General features: G+C 53.7%; 3 protein-coding genes across 3 annotated transcripts in view; 1 reads left to right on the top strand and 2 right to left on the bottom strand.

The window, feature by feature from the left end:
• Positions 1–429: 429 nt before the first annotated feature.
• On the bottom strand, positions 430–1,792 carry FEN1 (flap structure-specific endonuclease 1). Its single transcript, XM_006875001.1, has one exon. The coding sequence runs from the start codon at positions 1,779–1,781 to the stop codon at positions 639–641; it is 1,143 nt and encodes a 380-aa protein (XP_006875063.1). The 5' UTR covers positions 1,782–1,792; the 3' UTR covers positions 430–638.
• Positions 1,793–3,995: 2,203 nt separating this feature from the next.
• On the top strand, positions 3,996–6,176 carry TMEM258 (transmembrane protein 258). The gene is made up of 4 exons (XM_006875051.1): positions 3,996–4,071; positions 4,375–4,490; positions 5,428–5,537; positions 6,050–6,176. Exons 1-4 carry the CDS (start codon positions 3,996–3,998, stop codon positions 6,174–6,176), a joined length of 429 nt encoding a protein of 142 aa, XP_006875113.1.
• Positions 6,177–9,968: 3,792 nt separating this feature from the next.
• The window catches only part of MYRF (myelin regulatory factor), a 37,747-nt gene continuing 27,878 nt past the window's right edge, over positions 9,969–19,837 (bottom strand). Inside the window, 14 exon segments of the mRNA XM_006875050.1 lie at positions 9,969–10,049; positions 10,188–10,262; positions 11,444–11,549; positions 11,960–12,034; positions 12,741–12,879; positions 16,310–16,519; positions 16,747–16,908; positions 17,028–17,113; positions 17,286–17,366; positions 17,729–17,797; positions 18,175–18,266; positions 18,498–18,570; positions 18,649–18,809; positions 19,643–19,752. Of these exon segments, the coding sequence (XP_006875112.1) occupies positions 9,969–10,049; positions 10,188–10,262; positions 11,444–11,549; positions 11,960–12,034; positions 12,741–12,879; positions 16,310–16,519; positions 16,747–16,908; positions 17,028–17,113; positions 17,286–17,366; positions 17,729–17,797; positions 18,175–18,266; positions 18,498–18,570; positions 18,649–18,809; positions 19,643–19,752 (1,520 nt within the window).

Raw genomic sequence — 19,837 nt, 5'->3', positions numbered from 1 at the left:
GCCAGCATTTTATTCCAAAGTTTCAGCCCAGTTTATTGTCTCAGACTCCATGAGAAGACGTCTCCATACTATTTCTCGGAACAACCACTGTAAAGACTCAAGTTACAAAGCAGGCTCAAACTTCTGCCCACCCCTCAACACACACCCAGCAATGCAACTCTTACAGACAAGTCCAGGGACTTCTGTCTGCGCCAGTCTCATTCCTCAGTAGCTCTTTAGATGTGGTCTTCCTGATGGGCGCTCTTTAGGTGGGATCATCCCCTGATCACTGTTCACCGTCACTTCCCATCAGCCACCAGTTGGGTAGCATGGACATCATTCCCCTAGTCTTGTCTCCACCGTTCATCTCCCACTCCTGTAACAAAAACTTGTTGCTGTCCCTTTCACACAACAATAGATTTCACTGCCCGCTGAAAGGAAGAAGAGCCGGACACACTTCCTGAGCAAAGCAAGCAGCAAAGCACTGCGGGGCCCTCCTGCCACTGGCTCAAGTCTTGCAGGGAAAAGCAGTACAGAGAAAGGGTGGGCTGGAGAGACGATGGGATCTCTCCCCAGCCCTGGAGGCTGCTCTAGCTCTAGCTTTTGAGGGGACAAGTCAGGTATTCTGGGGTCACGGAGGTATAACGGGGGAAAATACATTATTTCCCCTTTTTGAACTTCCCTGCTGCCCCAGTCTTGGCTTTCTTCTTAGCAGCTCCCTTGGGTTCCGGCTGCTTGCGCTTAGCTGAAGAGAGTGAGCCCGTCACCTTAAAGAAATCGTCCAGGCGGCCTTGGGTGCTGCCCTGGCGGCTCTTGCTCAGTCGCTTGACCCCGTTGCGGATTCGCTCCTCTGAGAACTGCTTTTCCCCACACATGAACTTGACCAGCTCTTCCTCATTGGGCTCACTCCACTTTAGCTCCACGGTCTCTGGGTCCAGCACCTCGGGCTCCAGGAAGAGCTGCTGGGCCTCTTTGTGCAGCCAATTTTCGGGCACAGGGTACTTTTTGGGGTCCAGCTGCCGCACGATCTCCTCGATGCTCTTGTGCTTCTGGATAAGGTCCACAGCCCTCTTGGGCCCGATGCCCCGAATGCTCTCGCAGTAGTCACTGCCCAGTAGGATGCACAGATCCACAAACTGCTCCTGGTTCAGGCCCAGCTCCTGCAGAATCCGGCTCAGGTGGAATTCTTGGATAGGCAGCTTCTTGGCCTCACTGGCGGTCAGGTGCCTCATGAGCACGGGGCTGCCGAAGGTCAGGCAGTCCATGTCCTCGGTGGCGGCGGCGTAGACTTTGCCGGCCTTCACCAGGGCGGCGCAGCTGGCCTCAGCCTCACTGGGCGCTTCGAGGTACGGGATGCCCATGAGGCCCAGCAGCTGCTTACACTCATCATTGTGCTGCTTGGTGACCTTCACCAGGCGCTTGGTGTATTTCTCCACCTCCTCCTCCACCCCCGTCACCTGGGCCTGCTGCAGCTGCTTCTCGGCTTCAGCCCGCCGTTCACTGCGTTTGGCCAGCTCGCCCGACTTGAGCTGTGGCGGCTTGCCATCGAAGACATACACAGGCTTAATACCATTCTCCATCATGCGGATGGTGCGGTAGAACATGCCCATCAAGTGGCTGGTGGTCTCGCCCTCCTCGTTCTGCAGCACATCGCCCCCCTGGCGAACAGCAATCAGGAACTGATAGATGCTCATGGATGCATCGATGGCCACCTTGCGGCCAAAGTAGCTCTTGATGTCGTTCTCCCGGATGGCGCCAGGGGCTATGTCAGCAATTAGTTTGGCTAGGCCTTGAATTCCCATGGCAACACAGAGGTGGGGCAGCTCTAAGGGAGGGAAACAAAAAGGCAATTAAGAAGAGGAACTTTGAGGATATAAAAAGAGTGAAGTTTATAACTGGTGCTATCTCATCAACTTCAGACCTCCAGCTAACAAAGCCAGCACGACAAGGACACCAAGCAGCCATGAGGAGTTGTAAAGATGTATAGGATCTGGTCCCCATTCTCTGGGAATTCGCGGTGTCACAGGAATGCTCACGCAGTGGGTATTCCTGAGAACTGAACTGGGTGCAAAGCAGAGTAAGACAACAACATTGATGTCCCTGAGGGGCTTCGACTTCTGTGGTTACAGCAGTGTCATAATCCAGCATGAAATAAAGGCCACACCAGATGTCCGCATTGAGGACCATGGAAGTCCAGAGGAGCGCTCGCCGAAATTCAGGAATCCAGGGACCTAAGGGCAGAACTCAGCCCAAATCTCAGTGACACAAAGAAAGCAAAATGAGCTAAATACAAAAGCAACTACAACACACAGTCAAATGTATTTTTGGCACATCTGGCTAAAACCTTTACTTATGAACTTAAAATGTCCCTCAACAGACATAGTTTTTATTTTAAACTAAAATAAGTTGAAAAGGAGACATTCGTCTGTGTTTTATCAGTGGATTACTACTTGGGCTACTAACTACAAGGTCAGCAGTTCAAATCTACCAGTCGTCCCACAGGAGAAAGATGAGGCTTTCTGCTCTTGTAAACAGATTTAGTCTTTGAACCCTCTGCAGGGTCGCTATAAGTTAGAATCAACTCGGTAGCACTCACCCACCCACCCAACCAAGTGTGTTAACTATAATCCCTCCCTCCAAGATCCAACTCATTTTTGCTCCTCTGTGAATAAAACACACCCAACCTGTGGTTATCGGGGCGATTCCTGCTCATGGTGACCCCGTGTGTTACATAGCAGAACTGCTCCAGAGGGGTTTCTTGGTGGTAATGAGATTGCCGCAATACCGCTGGGTGGGTTAGAACTGCCAACCTTTACCTAAAAGTTCTCTAGCACAGTCTCTGCGCCATCCAAAGATCTCTGGCCTTGTACCTAGACTCCTGCGTTTACCATCTGGGCGGCGTTATTAAGCTAGTTAAATACACTCCTTTCAACTCTAAAATAAGTGTTAACCCTGCCTGTATAGGGTCCCCAAGGAGCAGCTGGTGGGTTTGAACCACTGATCTGGTTAGCAGTCCAGTGTTACACGTTCTGTAAACATTCCCATCCAGATCTTTGGTTCAGGCTTCAGGCTGCTGCTTTGCTGGAATGTGCGCTAACCCATTCCATCGGGTCCATTCTGACTGGCAGCACCACGCTGCCCCCCTGGGTTTCCTGGGATGGAATCTTTACAGAAGCAAAGGGACTCATGGAGCAGCGGGTAGGTGAAACCGACATTCTGGTAGCAGTCCAACGCTTAACTCACTATGCCACCAGGGCTCCTAGAGTATATACGAAGCGGGTAGTCTCCCCTACTGCATACCACAGAGCTATTAAGAAAAGGGGCCCACCCAAGTTAAGTTTAAAAATAATTTTTCATCCAGGATTTTAGGAAACGCACAGAACGTCCCAAGGTGGAAGTTACTGCCACCCTCTTTCCACTTCTGAACAAAGGGGGGCTTCTCAGGTTACGCGAAGGGTCCTACTCAGAGCGGGAAAGTGGCGGGATAGCTTGATTGCCCAGCTCTCGCCTTCCTCTGTAGACCCGATCTCCCGACAGAAGCAGAGCAAAGAGAACCCTGTCGCTTTCGAGCTTGCGTCGAGTCTCACCTGGGGTCAGGGCACGCGGCTGTGGCAACTAGAGTTTGATCCGGTATGGACCGGGAGCGTTGTCTGGGATAATCACAAACTCCACTACCTCCTCCGCTCGGTCTCCTTACGCTCCGCCGTCTTCCAAAGCCCGCGCTCCCGTCACGTGAGCGGTTCGCTACGCACAGCCTCGTGGGAATTGTAGTACATGAACCGGGGGCCCGCGGCCCCACCCCCACCCCACCCCTATCCCCCAGCCAGCTTCTCTCTTGGCAAACGGTCTTGCCAGTAGGAACGAACTTTAACAACAACTCTGTACTACCCTTGCACCACTGATTCCCCCGACTTTACACCAGACCCTCACAGACCCTGCTTCTACGCCTGCCCAGTCCAAAGCGTATGACTACAACTCCCATAATGCCACTTGCGTGGGGGCACTTCCCCTTCCGGATGGACGGGGCGCCAGCTCCTGCCGACGTGTTCTTCCGGTGGCAAAACGGCGGCGTACCTAGTACCCGGCAAGATGGTGAGAGAATTGAGGGGAATTCCGGCCCAGGCTGTGGTGGCCCCGCGGGGCCCTACCCACACCTCGTTTCTCTCGCGGAGACTTTAGGCGTCCGGGATCCACACAGCGGGAGGCTCCGGGAACCTTTTTCTTAGATTAAGTGTCGGGGTAGGACAGCCCTTCGCTGTGAACTTAGCGAAGTGCTGTTTGGAAGGGTGGGAGGGTTTGGGGGCAGCATTTTCAGTACCTCGGAACTTTTGTCCAAGTTTCTATCTGGAAAGTTCCTGGTCCTGCCGAAATCGTACTCATTCTGTAAGGCCCCAGGCAAGTGTCATGGTGAAGCTCGCCGACACTCCACTGCCGTCTCCCGGGAGCTCCCGGAGCGCTGTGCAGATCTCTTGCCACGTTTCGTAGACATCTTTGTTACCTGCCACGCCTCCGTCTGACGTGCGTCTTGCTCTGGGATGATGCCTATTCATCTTTGTATTCCCAATGCCAAACACTGAGCTTGCATTGAGAGACTCAGTTAATGGTAGCTATTGTCTAGGTCGTTTTCAGAGGGTGGGATGTGTGTGCGTAAATGTTTACTGAGTTGAATTCTAGTGTCTCCGAGCACAATGGGGTCAGTTTACTTCCCTAGAGTTGTTATATTCTGGATGCTAGAAGCGGTGGCTGCTGGGTGACATTGGAAGTTAACTTGTGTACAGAACTTGACATTACAGCTGTCTTTCATAGCCTTTATTATCCCCTGATCTTCCCTGTAACGTTTAGGAAAGCAGCAAACACCTGTGCCAGCCACGGAGCCAGATGCTGGCATTCATCATCTTTCTTAATCAGACCCCAACCCAGTGAGAGAGACAGTATTATAACCACATTCATCCACAGAGCTAGCATTTTAAGGGCTGCATTCTGCCCATCGATCCTGAGATGCCATCATAGCATGGTGGGAAGAATACTGAATTCACAGTTGAGAGCTGGGTATCTTTACACATGTGTATACAAAAAACTACAAAACTCCAGATAAACCTTTTTCTTGTCTGTTCTTTCTGGCCCAGCCAGAGAGTCTACTTTTCATGGCATTTTTATAGGTGTCATCCGCCTCAGGAAATATCTCATGTATTGCTAATCACTTTCTGTGTCTGGGCTGCCCTTGTTTCATTGAAATGACAAAGTGCTTCCTAGGTAAATTTAAGATGTCATTGTCTTTTTTATTGGCATTCTTGCCATTTGTAAATGGACTCACTTGATGTTGCTTCTGAAGGATTTCCACCTCTCCCAAGCTGAGAGGGGAGTGGTCACCCCAGTGCCCCTGCCCCCACCCCCTCCCAGGTTGAAACTGTGGAATTCTTTGATGGCTCTGATCTCATGTCCTCCTAGGAGCTCGAGGCTATGAGCAGGTATACCAGCCCAGTGAACCCAGCTGTCTTCCCCCATCTGACCGTGGTGCTCTTGGCCATTGGCATGTTCTTCACCGCCTGGTTCTTCGTGTATCCTTACACTGCTGAGTAGCCAGTGGGTCAGAGGTAGGGATATGGGAAGTGGAGGGAGACACACTGTGTACCAGCATCCGGGGCAGTTTTATATATTGGATTGGGGCTTGGGAAAGGTAAGAGGCCAAGGGAAGTCTGTCGATGTCCAAGGTCAGGTTGTGGCCTTATTTTCCAAGTGTGTCTGAGCTCAGTTTGCTTTGCAACTTTCCAGAACAGGGAGCTTGGCAGGAGCGGAGCTGGCAGTAGGGTGGCTGAAGTGGGAAAAGTGGTGAAAGAGTGCATTCAGATGTCAGGGGTCTGAGGGCTAGTCCCAGAGCCACCAATCCACCATTCATTAGCTGTGTGGCCTAACCCCTCTGGGCCTCATTTTCTTTTATGTATGGTAGAGGGCTGGACCACTAGAGCATTTCCAGACAAGCCTCCTAGGAAGCCCTGAGCCCAGACCTTGCTCACCCAGCACCAGGCTCCCTGTAGCCGCCTCTTTACTTCTCCTTAGCAACCCTCTCCAGTTATGAGGTAACCTCCACCAAGTACACGCGGGATATCTACAAAGAACTCCTCATCTCCTTGGTGGCCTCCCTCTTCATGGGCTTTGGGGTCCTCTTCCTGCTGCTCTGGGTCGGCATCTACGTGTGACTCCCAAGGGTAAGATCTGCCACCGGGTTGGATACTCGGGTCTCTAAGGCACAGCTTGGACACGCCTTCCCACATCTCCTTCAGCTGACGACTCCTGCTCTTCCCTGGATGGCCCTTTGGCTAACCAGAACTGGCTCCACAGGCTAGGTAGGGACACCAGGCACATGCACCTTTCCCTCTCCCTGATGGGAGTTCTGGGGTGGTGCTGCAGGTTAATGCTCTGGACTGCAAGGTCGGTGGTTCAAGCTCACCAGCCGCTCCTTGGAAACCCTATACAGGGTTGCGGTGAGTGGGAACCAACTTGGCACACAACAATGGGAGTCCCTGGGGTGGCAAAGGTGTTTAAGCGCTTGACTACCAGCCGGCAGGTTGGTGCTGTGGACCCACCCAGCAGCACCTCTCACAAGACAGGTTGGCAGTCTGTGTCCAGATGGTCATAGCCATGAAAACTCTGGGGAGCAGTTCCTGGGGTCGTCATGTATCCCAGTCGATTTGATGACAGCAGTGGGAACTTGAGTCATCTCCACAGTGCCCAAGGCCTCTGTCTAACCTGAGGGGACTGTCCGGAGGGGGACGCGGTGGGGTTGGAGATGCCGCATGTTAGGGAGCCGGGATCTGGGACTTGAAAGTTGCTGTAGATCCTCCAGGGTCACTGAGTGATGGCTCCAGGCCGTGGTCCCAGGAGCAGAGGGGAGGAAGGAAAGGTCACGGGCTTCCCCTTGAATCTCCTCTTCTCGTCTCTTTCAGGTACCAATCAGACTGCTTCACGGGATCCCTGCTTTTGTAAATTAATTTTTTTACTGTTGCTGCAAGTGTCCCACCTGCTGCTATACACAATAAAGGCAGAGGTGTGACTGACAGGCAGTCTGGCTGTCTTTCTGTAGGGGTGGGGCTGCGGCTGTGACCCACATGGCTTCCCCAGTTCCACGTCATCCCCTCTCTCATCTGCCCTTCCGATGGCTCCTGCCACTCTCTACCTCGGCCATCAGGATTGCAGGAAGGACACATGTGCCTGGGGCATGGAGGAGACAGGAAGAGGCAGGACAGGCCTGCTTGCAGCATTTCTACAGCAAATGCCCGCAGGAACCTGCACCGGGCAGTCTGGGCTGGGCACCCTCTTAAAGTGCCCCTTATCCTCTGAGAGGCAGGCTTTTTCCAAAGGTGGCTCCTCGTAACCCAGTGGGCAGCAGCAGGTCTATGTGAAGGAAGAGGTGTGGCCAGCTGAGGGGCTCCCAAGTCTTGTTCCCAGCCCTACTGGGAAGCCAAGGATACTGGATCACAAGATGTGGTCCCCAGCAAAGCCCCCAAGCTTCTCAGAAAAAACTTGTGAGTTCCAGTTGGCCTAGCAACATGGGCAACTTCTTTCCACACCAGACCTAACGCAAGAAGAGGTGGGGAGGCAAGCTCAGATACAAAGCAGTATTTATACATTTATTTATATATGTATATTTACCCCACAAAGAACAGGGCAGGAAGCAAGCAGGCCTGGGGCTGTTTCCCTTGCTGCCCCCCCTCAGAGTTGGTACAAGATAAATATGAGTTGGAGCTCAGGGACGGGAACTGGGAGTTAACTGGGGAAGGCGGCTCTATGCACACGCGGGCTTTTAAGGGGGCTACAGGGTTGCTATGAGTCAGAACCTACTGGGCGGCACACAACAACATGGTGTGTGCGGGGGAACTGCGCTGCAAAGCCCTATGTACAGCTCGAAGCGAGAAGGAATGGGCTGTGGGACTTAGGGCGTGGAGCCACGACACCCCCTGGATGGCCCTGTTTCTTCCTGAAGCCCTTTTACCTTGGGTATAAGGCAGCTTTGGTCCAAGGTTGAGCACCTCCCTCACCCCCCAAGCAGCTTGGAGCCCCAGTCCCTGCGGGTTGGAAAACAGCCAGCTGCTAACCAGAACGGGATATGCTGTGTCCAGACAGGCCCCAGGGGTGGTGGAGGGTTACTTTCCAGTTACTAGACGGGCTACAGTCCACAATGTCCACCATCGCCAAAGGAGACCCTGAAGTCCTGCCCCAGGCAGACTTACTGTGGACAGACCCGAGGAAGGACTCCTGGGGTGGGGAGAGCAGTCCTAAGTCAGCCCGCCCCTGTGCCAGGGGGTCAGCAAAGCCAGACTGGGGAAACGCTGGTATCCCCGCTGCCCAATGCCCCTGGTGTTTCCCCATCCTAAGAAACCCTGGTGGCACAGTGGTTAAGTGCTCAGCTGGCGACGTGAAGTTCTGCAGTTTGAACCCACTAGTTGTTCCACAGGAGAGATGCGGCAGTCTGGGTTCTATGAGTTATAGCCTTGGATACTCTGTTCTGTAGTCCTTCTGAGTTGGTTCTGTTTTGGTTTTCCCTGTCCTGGTGTTAAGTGCTTTGAGATGAATGGCAGAGGGGCCTGGGGTGCACAGGCCACTTCAGTGGGTTTCCCTGCAGAAAGCCCACCCATTCGAACTAAGAATGAGAGGTAGGAGTGGGCAGGGCCTGGTTCTCAAAGAGAATTAGGCAAATCCTATTTCTGACCCCAGGGCAGACATTAAATGATTTCTAGTCTAGGAACCTGAATGTGGCATGGGAAGACTCCAGGCTCCCACTCAGAAAGAGAATGGAGCCGAAGCTCCTGGAAGGCTGGGCCAAGGTGAGGCTTGATGTCAAGCATGGCTCCCCATGGCTTGCTGTCCCTGGCAGACAAGAAGGGAGGCCAGCGTCTGCTCATGGAAGTTGCTGCCTTTCTTTGCCAATGTTTCCCCGGCCTCTGGCCCCCCTGGGCTTTCTAGCTCCATCTTCCCACTGCTTCCTGCCCTGGTGTAAGTGCATCATACTAATTACTTCATTAATAACAGCAAAAGCGATTTGCACCCACCCACCAGCCAAGTAGCATAGTGGTTACGAATCGGGCTACGAACCGCAAGATCAGCAGTTCGAAACTAATGCTGTTGCGCGGGAGAAAGATAAGATGAGGCTTTCTGCTCCCGTAAAGATGTACAGCCTCAGAAACCCTGTACAGGGTCGCTATGAGTCAGAACTGACTCCACGGCACACCACCACCACCACCAGCAGCCAAGAGTGCCTATGATAACCTTGCAGAGATTCCTGCTCCTCTGCTCAGAGTGGAGACCTGGTGAGTTCTCAGGGGGCTTCCTGGGTGGGAGGAGGTGGCACTCCAGGCTCGGGTTCACGGCTTCCACCAGGCATTAAGGAACATATACGCAGTCTGGCCTCGGTGGCCCTAACGGCTCTTGGGAGCCATGCTTCAAACATAGAAGTCCAAGTCCAGTGTAACAGTCAAACCCCAAAAACCCTGTGCCAAGCCACCACCCCCCCACCCCCCCCCCCCCCCACGGAGCAGCCACGAGGGCAGGGCTCTCCTGGCTCCAGCCAAGCCCCCCGGCTGATCTCAAAGACAGGCAGGACCTCTCCCCAAAGTGGGGTCGCCCCCAGTCTCTAAAGGGGAGGTCAGGGCAAGTTAAGGTACAGGATTTCCCTCAGTTCCAGGGCTCCTGAAGCCAGCCCTCCAACCCCATCTGGACAGATGTGAATGGGCCTTGTCCTGGCCCCCTCTGCAGGGGGTGTGAGGGGCTTCTGGCAGGTTCTCCGGCTCTCTCTGCAGGGGGTGTGAGGGGCTCCTGGCAGGAACAGCAACTCCAGTGTGAGGCCTTCCAGTTTGCCCAGTCTCAGGAAAAGTCCAGCCCTGACGTCAGTCTCTGCAGAGGGGATTCCAGTGAGCAGCAGAGAGCCAGGGCACAGACTCCAGTGTGACACCATGCCTCCAGTCCCAATGTGTGGCCACCTCTGGGAAGGCCGCTCAGTCACACAGGCGGGAGAACCGGAAATAGTAGTCAGTGGCCCGCTGGGCCGTGGCCTCTGTACTGCAGTTGGCCTGACCCTGAGAGGAAGGGCAGGGAGGGTGAGGCAGGCGGCTCTAGGCGTGAGCCCGTGCCCCATGTTCTCCCAGGTGGTGAACTCCCCGCACACTTTCGCTCTGGGTACCTCCCCATCAGGGTAGATGGGGCACTGTGCTCACCAGCAGTGCCACCCGGAAGTGGTAGGTGAACTCGCGGAAGGACAGGATGGTTATTGGCCACTGGTGGGATGTACCCTGGAGAAAGCAGAGAGGGGTCAGGACAGCCCCCTGCCCCAGCCCAGAGCCATGGCAGCAGCAGGTTGTATGACAGGGAGAAACAGAGCTTTGAGAGGCGGTGAGAGGCAGACCGGCTGCTTTGGGGAGTAATGGTAGCCCATCCTCTATGCTGGCTTCCCAGCTCCTCACTTGGCTTCTGCCTCCTTCCTAGTCTGTGCTCTGCCTCTCAGGCACCACACTGCAGGCACAGGTCTGCCCTGCACCCCTCAAGGGCCCTGATGGTGCAGTAGCTAAACACTCGGATGCTAACAGGAAGCTCACTAGGAGAAAGGTACATGAAGATTCCAACCCTGGGGAGCAGCACAGCACTGGCTAACAGTTACGGAAATGGAATCACTTTGCCACAGTGGAAGGGACGCCGATCTGGGATTCAAACCCAGGTCTAACGGGCTCTCTCACTTTCAGAGTGGCACGAAGCCCAGCCACAGGGGGCTTCCTCATTGCCCAGCTGAAGCTTTCATTCACCCAGTGTCCAGTGTGTGCTCCTAGCTGGGTATGCCCTCCTCTCTCCAGCGGGGCTCAGCACAGGGCCTGGGGCAGAGGAAGTTCAGCCTTAGTGCTGAATAAACACAGATGTGTGAGAACTATGGAGGCTTTCCCTAACTTGTGCTGAGCACCATCTCCCTGGACTAGTGGTTGACCCCAAGTTCGGAGCATCATAACTTCTGGTCACATGGCCAGGAAAGTGTCTGAGCCCAAGCCCTCAGTTCCCAGAGCAGACCGCAGCCACTTCCCCGGCCTGTGTCTGAGGGCCAGGCTCCTCCAGACACACCCCACCTTATCCTTGTCTCACAGATGACCTTGTTTTCAGTTCTGCCAGGACATGCTTGCTCCCCCCAACGCAACCCCCACTATCATCACTTACACTGTTCCTCACTCCTGGAGCCCTGTTCCCTTGTCTCCCTGGTTGAGCCCAAACCATCCTTCAGGTCTCAACATAGAAGTGACTTCCCAGAATGGCCAGCCTCGCCCTGAGACCAGGCCAGGTCAGCTCCAGGGCACGCTGCTGTCCCCACCCACCACTGCACCATCCCAAGCTGGGCTCTGTGAGGGTGGGGGCAGGACAGCTGAAGGAATGGACGCCCCTCCCCTCCTCTTTGGGGGCCCAGTGGTATGAGGGAAGGGAAGCTCTGCCCTACCTGGGTGTCCTGGTGGGTTGGAGGGCTCTGTGGGAAGCCCCCCTCCTCACACGGCTCCTCCTTTGATGTCAGACTGCACAGTACCACAGACACAGGCGACGAGGAGCTGGGGAGAGGCCCAGTCAGCAGGGAGGTGGACACGAAGTCCCTACTCATGAAGCAAGCCCTGAACCTTCATGCTGCCCGCTAACACAGCCTAAGAGGGTCCCATCCACCATGCCACGTGGCCCCCATGAAGCAGTATCCCCATTTTGTAGATGAGAAACAAGCCCAGGGGGACAATGACTGCCGGGGTCACAAAGCTGGTTAACCACAACCAAAGCCCCTCCCACCGATTTGATTCTGACTCCTAGCGGCCTTATCGTCTCCAAGGCTAACTCGATGCCGACAGACAAGTTCATCTTTCTCCCACAGAACTGCTGGTGGCTTTGATCTGCCAAGCTTGTGGTTAGCAGTCCAATGCTTATCTTATAGCACCCCCAGGACTCCTGGGCCCCCTCCCACCCCAACACTCACTTCATCTGCAGGGTCAGGCTGAGGTGCAGTGGGGTGTTGCTGCTGACAGGAATGCGGTAGGTGAAGTTCCCAGGCCTAAAGAGACAAAGCTGGCTTCTCAGCCCCCACGCCACCCACCCGCAGCCCCCAGTCCTGACAGGCACCCCTTATTCACCACACTCCACAGATGCCGCCTTTTATACAGATCGAAGAACAGCGAGTGAATAAGCCTATCGGCCCCATTTTTCCAACCCTGTGTGGTCACACTGTGTCTGTGTGTCAAATTGTGGTTATTTCCCGGTATTTCAGACTTTTTTTTTTACTAATGTGACTACACACAGTGCTGTTGAGCCCGTTCCGACTCAGTGACCCCGTATAAGATTTCCTAGAAGTAGCTGGTGGGTTTGAACAGCTGACCTTGTGGCTCGCAGTCCAGTGCTTGTCCTACAGCACCACACCAGCACATGAAATAGAATACCCAAAACCCTAAACCGGGTCAATCCCGACTCAAATCAACCCCACAAGGCAGAGTAGAACTCCTTCTTAGTGTTTCCTAGACTATAAACCTTTAAACGCACGCAGACAGCATCCTCTTTCTCCAGCCAATAGACTATAGGAGTGTGAAAACGTAACTGTCATATATACTGGGAAGCCAGAAAATGTCTGACTGGCTTCATTGCGTTTCTTGCTTTATTGCGTTGGTCTAGGACTGAACCCTGAGGTTTGTTTGCTTGTGTTAGTCCTTCAGAGGATGGGCACCCAGGGGCCTGGGTCACATGCCCTGGGAGGGAGCCATGCCCACCTGCAGGCATCTCCTGGAGCGCAGTACTGGGATGTGATGGGTAGTGAGTTCTCCAACACCTGGATGGAGGTCAGGGAGGGCACTGGGTCTGCAAGAGAGAGGATGTTGGTGCAAGCAGAATCCACCAAGACCGTGCTTGCTAGACTCGAATCAGTTATGCACATTTTATATGATGAATAAATTCATAGTTGTCCATTCTAAACTCCCACAATGACTTAAAGGATCATACCACCCTCTTCTCCCATTAGCCCAGGACTAGTCAGTTCTCATGAGCCGAAGGTTTGCCTCCTCCACAGAATGGAAACACTTGGGACCAAAGATTACAGTTGTTAGGTGCCATGGAGTTGGTACCCATTCATAGTGATCTTATGTACAATAGAATGAAACATTACGTGGGCCAACTTGAGCCCATTGCTGCCGCAACTGTGCCAATCCATCTTGGGGGGGGGGGGGCTGTCTTCCTCTTTATCACTGACCCTTCACTTTACCAAGCACAATGTTCTTCTCCAGGGACTGGTCACTAGTGATGGTAAGTCCAAAATATGAGAGACGAAGTCTGGCCATCCTGGCTTCTAAGAAGCACTTTGGCTGCACGTCTTCCAACACAGATGTTTGTTCTTTTGGTGGTCCATGCAACTTTGAATATTCTCCTCTAACACCGTAACTCAAATGCATCTATTCATCTGCAGTCTTCCTTACTGCCCAACTTTCGCATGCACACAAGGTTATTGAAAATACCATGGTTTGGGTCAGGCACACCTTAGTCTTCAAAATGACATCTTTGTTCTTGAACACTTTTGACCAGAGATGGGACTTCCATATCCCTTGCCAGTGGGGTTCAGGGGCCCGATTAGACCTCTTTTCCTGATGGTGCACAGCTCTTCCCAACTCTGGGTTCAGTGTCATTAAGTTGGTAGCGTGAAATAGGCCACAGGGGAGTATTCACCCCACACTGACCTGGGTCCCTGAGAGCCAATTCTTAAATATTTGCCCTCACACCACTGCTTGAAGGCACCAGCCCAGACTGGTTGATTGGAGCTTGGGGGGACCGGAGTCCCTCATGTTCTGTGTGATGTGGGGGCAGAGGAGACAGGGTTTTCTCCTACCCAGTGCACCCACATACTTGCTGCTGGCTGATATCCTCGGGGAGGAGGGAGCTGGGGCCACCGGCCATTTGCTGGACTCAGCACATTTTAGCTCCACAAGGCCCAATGCAGAGGCGCTTCCCATTTATCTTTGTGGCAAATCCCTACAGCCCTTCCACACTCAAGTCCAGGAGGTCGAGTGGCACAAGTGCTTCATCAGTCATCCCCTAACTGAAAGGATGACAGTGCAAATCCACCCAAAAACGACTCAGAAGATAAGCCTGGAAATCTGCTTTCAAAAACTCCCAGCAGTTCTACTTTGCACACATGGGGTCCTCATGAGTTGGAATTTGACTCGATGGCAACGAACAACAACCACCTGCCTTTGAAAGCAACTTGAAGCATGCTTCAAATTTTGTTACACACTTGGAGGACAACACAGTCCACTGAAGTAGCAGTTCATGAGGAGAATGTGGATGTGGTTCTACATCCTAGTTGGGTGAGCAGTGTCTTGGGTCTTAAAAGCACTTGAGCAGCCACCTAAGATACCAACTATGGGTCTCCAGTCATCTGGAGAAAAAGAAATTGGAAAAAACCAACAAACCAAAGATTCAAAGAAAAAACAACCTACATAAACCCCAGCTTCTTCCAATTAGAACTAGATGGTGCCTAGCTACCACCACCAAGCCTTCTGCCCGGGAACACAGTGTGGTGGGGCCTGGGGCAGAGGAAGACGGTGGGCTGCCTCGTGAGATCTTCCTCCAGGGAAGTGGTGGTGGTGTTTATGTGCCGTGGAGTCGGTTCCGACTCATAGTGACCCTGTACGGGGTGTCCGAGGCTATAAATCTTTACAGGAGCAGAAAGCCTCATCTTTCTCCTGTGGAACAGCTGGTAGTTTTGAACTGCTGACCTTAAGGTTCACAGCATGATGAGCACACAATAGAGGGTCCCAAAGAGAATGGGAAAAAAAAACACAGAATAAAATTCTAATTCCTAAAAAAAAGGCCAGACCTGTTAGACCAATAGCAACTAGAGGAACCCTAGAGACTATTGCTCTAAAATGTCCTTTGAACTTGGCACTGAAGCTACTACTGAAGGTCACCTTCCAGCCAAACAATAGATTGGCTCATAAAAGAAACAATCATCACCTGTGAGTAATGTGCACCTTCAATCAACTATCTGAGACCAAACGGTCCACATTTACCCAAAAGCAAAGAGGGGCAGGGAACCTAGAGCAACAGAAACAGAACGAACAGTATGGAAATGGTGAGAATGGTGACCTAATTGTGCAAATTATAACCAATGTCACAGGATAACTTGTATAAAAATTGTCAAGGTGGAATCGGATTTGCTCTGTAAACTTAAATGTATGGGAAAATGCCATTCTCTTTCAACTTGCAGTTTTCCACCAACTTTTTGATGGCCCCTCATTCGACTTCTAAGGAGCTCTGGTAGCACAGAGGTTACGAATCGAGCTGCGAACTGCAAGGTCAGCAGTTCAAAACTACCAGCTGTTCCGTGGGAGAAAGATGAGGCTTTCTGTTCCTATAAAGATATACAGCCTCGGAAACCCTGTACAGGATTGCTATGAGTCGGAACCGACTCCATGGCACATAACCACCACCACCATACTATTTCTAAAAATTCAGTTCCAACATCACTACCTCCAGGGAGTCTTCCCTGATGATCTCCCCACCTTAGCTCAGAGTGAGAGTGAGTTCCTACCCAGCCACCCCAGAGCTGCCTCCTCAGAGCCTTACCATATGTTAAGAAAGGGGGCTTCAGAAAGTGCGTGGGAAGATCCCATTATCATTTCTTTCCATTTTCCATGCACTTTTTAAAGCCCCTGGTATTTTCGTGTCTGCCAGCTCTTTGGGGGCAGGACACGTCTGTCTTCATGCCCAGTGCCAGCCTCAGAGCAGCCCAGGAAAATGGCTGCCGAGTGAATAGCGTCCCCTTGGGGTTTCTCCAGCACTTTCCATCTCTGCCCAGTCACGCTTTCTAAGCTTTGCTTTTTTTAAATTTTTTTTTTTTTATTTTAAAGGCATGAAACTCTAAATACCTAGAGCAGAGGTGCCTGACAGAAGTCAGACGGTCCTAGTCTCCCCATCAATCCCAACAGCAGCCCCCAGGGAATCTGACAGGAACCCACTTGACTATCCCTGCAGTAAAGGGTTCTCTTTCTCTGTTAAAACCGAAGGTTTGAAGCCTGGGGACACGTTGAGGGACCCAGTACAGCACTCTGTCACTCCAGGATGCTGATGTGGGAGTCAGGCAGACCGGGGATCGAATCCCAGATCTGCTGCTGCTGGACTGTCTGCCCTGGGCCTATTTCTTCCTCTGAAGGCGTGGGGTGACGAGTCACAGAGACAATCGACATAGAGCTGATCACACATAAACCTGACTCAGCAAAGGTCTGATGACAAACAGTCTGGTGACTGGGCCCAGGCTACTGTGCTGAGAGGTGGCAGGTGGGATAAGTACCTGGCTGGGGAGCATCTCTGCGGGCCCGGCCATGGAATGCAAGGCTGGGGCTATTCTTGTCTTTGCCCTGCCCCCCAGGAAAGGGAACCGCAGGGCTGGCCACAGGCTCCAGGCTCTTGGGATGTTTGGAATGGCCAATGCCATTGGCTGAAAAGCCCCAGGACTTGGCTCTGATACTGGTGACTGGCAGTAGAGCCAGCTGACTGAGGCCTGTGAAAAGAACCAGAGAAAAGCTAAGGCGGCGGCCTCCTGCCCACCTACCTTAGGGCTCTAGTGGATCCCCATGTGTCTTCTAATGCCTTCTGGAAGATTCCCCCAATCTGCCCTCACCCTCCTGCCAGCAGTTTCACTCTGGGCCCCACCACTGAGTCTTCTGAATTTTGCATATACTCAAGTTAGCCCCCAAAACCCAAGCCCTGGCCCCAAGAAAGCCACACCTGAATGGTTGGTGTCGAGACTGGGGCTGGAGCCAAGACTGGGGTCAGTGGGAGGGCTGGGGGTATGTGAGGAGCAGCAGACGGCTGGGCAGGATTGATTGGGGCACAGGTGCAAGGTGCGGATCGACGGACCAGGGCTTGAGCTGGGTAGGCCAGTGGTAACTGAAGGAGTTGGAAATTCTGTGAGCCGAAGGGGCCACAGAACCCCTGACCAGAACCCAACCACTCCCCACAGCCCTTCCCTGCTTCCATCTGCTGCTGACCAGCCCCTGGGCACGCACCCGGCAACAAAGAGGACCGTGTGCTAGGCAGCCCATCGGTCACAGGGAACTGTCGAAGCTGTGTGGTCCCAAAGCTCTGGCTGGACCTGCTGGGGAAGCGGGGGCTGAGCTCAGAGGGGCTGGAAGAACCTGCGGGGGAAGCCTGGGGGTCCCAAAGTAACAGGAGGGGCAGAAGGCGAGGAGAGGGCAGGTGGAGAGGAGGCAGGAAGAAGGGCAGCAGGAGATGAGGTGGGAAGGGCACTTGGTCCAGACACATACCATGGGCACATGGCCACACTCCCCCCAGGGTGCTGGGGCCGGAGCAAAGCCAGGAGGCAGGAAGTGGATACAGCAAAAGAGCTAAGGGGCAGCAGAGAGACAGTGGGGGACAGAGGTGCGAGGGGTGGGGGAGAGAGAGAAGACACAGTAAGAGCTGGAAGCACAGTGGGCAGACAGAGCCCTGAGACCCTCCCTCCTCCAACCCTAAGACCCGGACCCCTCTGGTCCCCCGAGTTTCAGAGGTCCAGCACTGAGTAGGCCAGAAAGCGATATCAGCTTCAGCAAGGACCAGGAAACAGCTGCTCACCTTTGGGGAAATCCCTCCCACCACCCCAAGGTTGCCAGGAGGTGAGAGCCTGAGGCTGGGCACCTCAAAGAGGTTATTCTGCTCCTCTGCCCCTGTGGACTGCCACCAAAGCCCAGCCTGGCCACCCTGAACGTACCCATCAGTGTCCACCAGGTCCTCCTCAGTTCGTAGGCTCAGCACATACAGTGTGGACATAGACACCACGCTGGGGCCACAAAAAAGGGTCCTTGTCAGATCCTGAACCACCACCCAATGCCCCAGGGACTGGGCTCCTAGGGTGCCTGTAAATGGGTCTCCCTATGGTTACGAATTGGGCTGTGAACCGCAAGGTCAGCAGTTCAAGACTACCAGCTGTTCCGCGGGAGAAAGATGAGGCTTTCAGCTCCTGTAAAGATTTACAGCCTCGGAAACCCTGTACAGGGTCTCTATGAGTCGGAATCGACTCCACAGCACAGAACCACCACCACCACTCCTGGGGGAAGATCTCATGAGGCAGCCCACCGTCTTCCTCCACCCAAGGCCTGACCTCACTGGGCACCTTGACTCCCCAGACAACCACCCTCAGAGCCTGGGGCAGGTCACCTGAAGGCCATGACTAAGACCAGGGCGACAATGGTGGCCTGCAGGAAGCGCTGACTGATGCAGGCCTGGTCTGGGGCCACGGACGACGATGCCTGAGACCAGAGAGGGACACAGGAAAGAAAAAGAGGAGACGTCAAGTCTGGCCCAAATGTAGGGCATCATGCTCGTACCCATTGTGGGCTCTGCTGGAGGCAAGGGAACCGTGTTCCACCATTCCCCAGAGGAGCAGAGGGAGAGGGGAGAGGAAGGAGACCCTGGTACTCCAAGCTGGGTGAGAGGCTGCGTGGGGAGTGGAAGCCACTGGCTGCCCGCCTACCCCTCACCTTGCTGGCCACCTTGGGGGGCCTCTTCTTATGGGGAATGCTGCCTGCCCGGCTGAACTGGCTCCCAGCGTGGCTGCAGAGAGAGGTCCAGGATCAGTGGCACCTCAGGAAGGGGATGTTTTCCTCCCTGTCCCTACCCCCACCACCCTACCTGAAGGCACCCGAGCTGCCAGAGGACTTGAGGCTGTCGAGTCTCCGCAGCTTGGCCAGCTTATGGCTCCAGCGTTCCAGCTCATCGATGCGTGTCTCCAGGTTGTCCGTCAGCTTGCATAGCTCCTTTACGGCCCCCACATTCTCCATGAAGATGCGCTCCTGCCAAGGGCGAGGGCCAGGTAGGAAATAGGAGAGGAGCCCCACTCCCCGCGCCTGCCTTTGTGAAAATCTCCCTTCCCAGCTCTGCCTTGCCTCTCCAGTCCAGCCTTGGCCATTATGGCTCCCCGTGATGGACTTCTAACAGGACCTCACCCCCTGCTCAGACAGTCCTTCCTCTCCCTGTCCGAACACCCTGCCACCCCCATGCCTAAAGGCTGCAGCCCTGTGATCTCTCTTCATGACTTTCATGGTGACTCAAGCTTCAGTACTTTACAGCCTTGTGTCAGATACACTGACAGTGTCCTTATAACCACAGTAACAACCAGTTGTCCCTGAGTTGCTTTCCACTCATGGAGACCTCATGGGTGTGAGGACACAACAGTGCACCATAGGGTCCAATGGCTGATTCTTTAGAAATAGAACACCAGACTTTTCTTCCTAGGTTCCTCTAAGTGGATTAGAAACTCCAACCTTTGGGTCAACAGCTGAGTACATTAACTGTTTATACCACTCAGGGGCTCCTCACAATAAGTCACGTGTTTACGCTGCGCAACAACCACAAGAGAATGAAATGGGGGTTACTATTATCCTTATTGTACTGAGGTGGAAAGCAACCCTCTGCTACTTTCCTCTTAGCCTCATCACATAACCTAGGAGCAGCTAAGTCTCCCCACCTCCCCATGACCACTCACCCCTTCTCTGGGAGCCTAGGGGTGGGGGGCTCTGGAGGTACAGGAAAGAAGGTTCCAGCTGCTCCTGCCCTGGCCACCGCCCACCAGTGCCTAAGGAGGAGATGATGCCCGGTGGGCCCTCCATCCCCCTTGCCCAAAGACCTTGTTCACCACCAGGAAGTTCTCTATGGTTTTCCCGTTGGCGAAGACCACGGCTCCTGAATCCTTCACGGCCTCTGGCAGGATCTCCTTCACTTCCTGGGCAATGACACCTGGGGAGGAGGGGGGAGAGCCCAGTGTGGGTCAGGGAGGATGCCACAGCACCTTAATACAACGAGGGGGCCAGGCACCGAGAGT

The sequence above is a fragment of the Chrysochloris asiatica genome, unplaced genomic scaffold (assembly GCF_000296735.1).
Source record: "Chrysochloris asiatica unplaced genomic scaffold, ChrAsi1.0 scaffold00310, whole genome shotgun sequence".
NCBI lineage: Eukaryota > Metazoa > Chordata > Mammalia > Afrosoricida > Chrysochloridae > Chrysochloris > Chrysochloris asiatica.
This window is presented reverse-complemented; position numbering and strand designations above follow the sequence as displayed.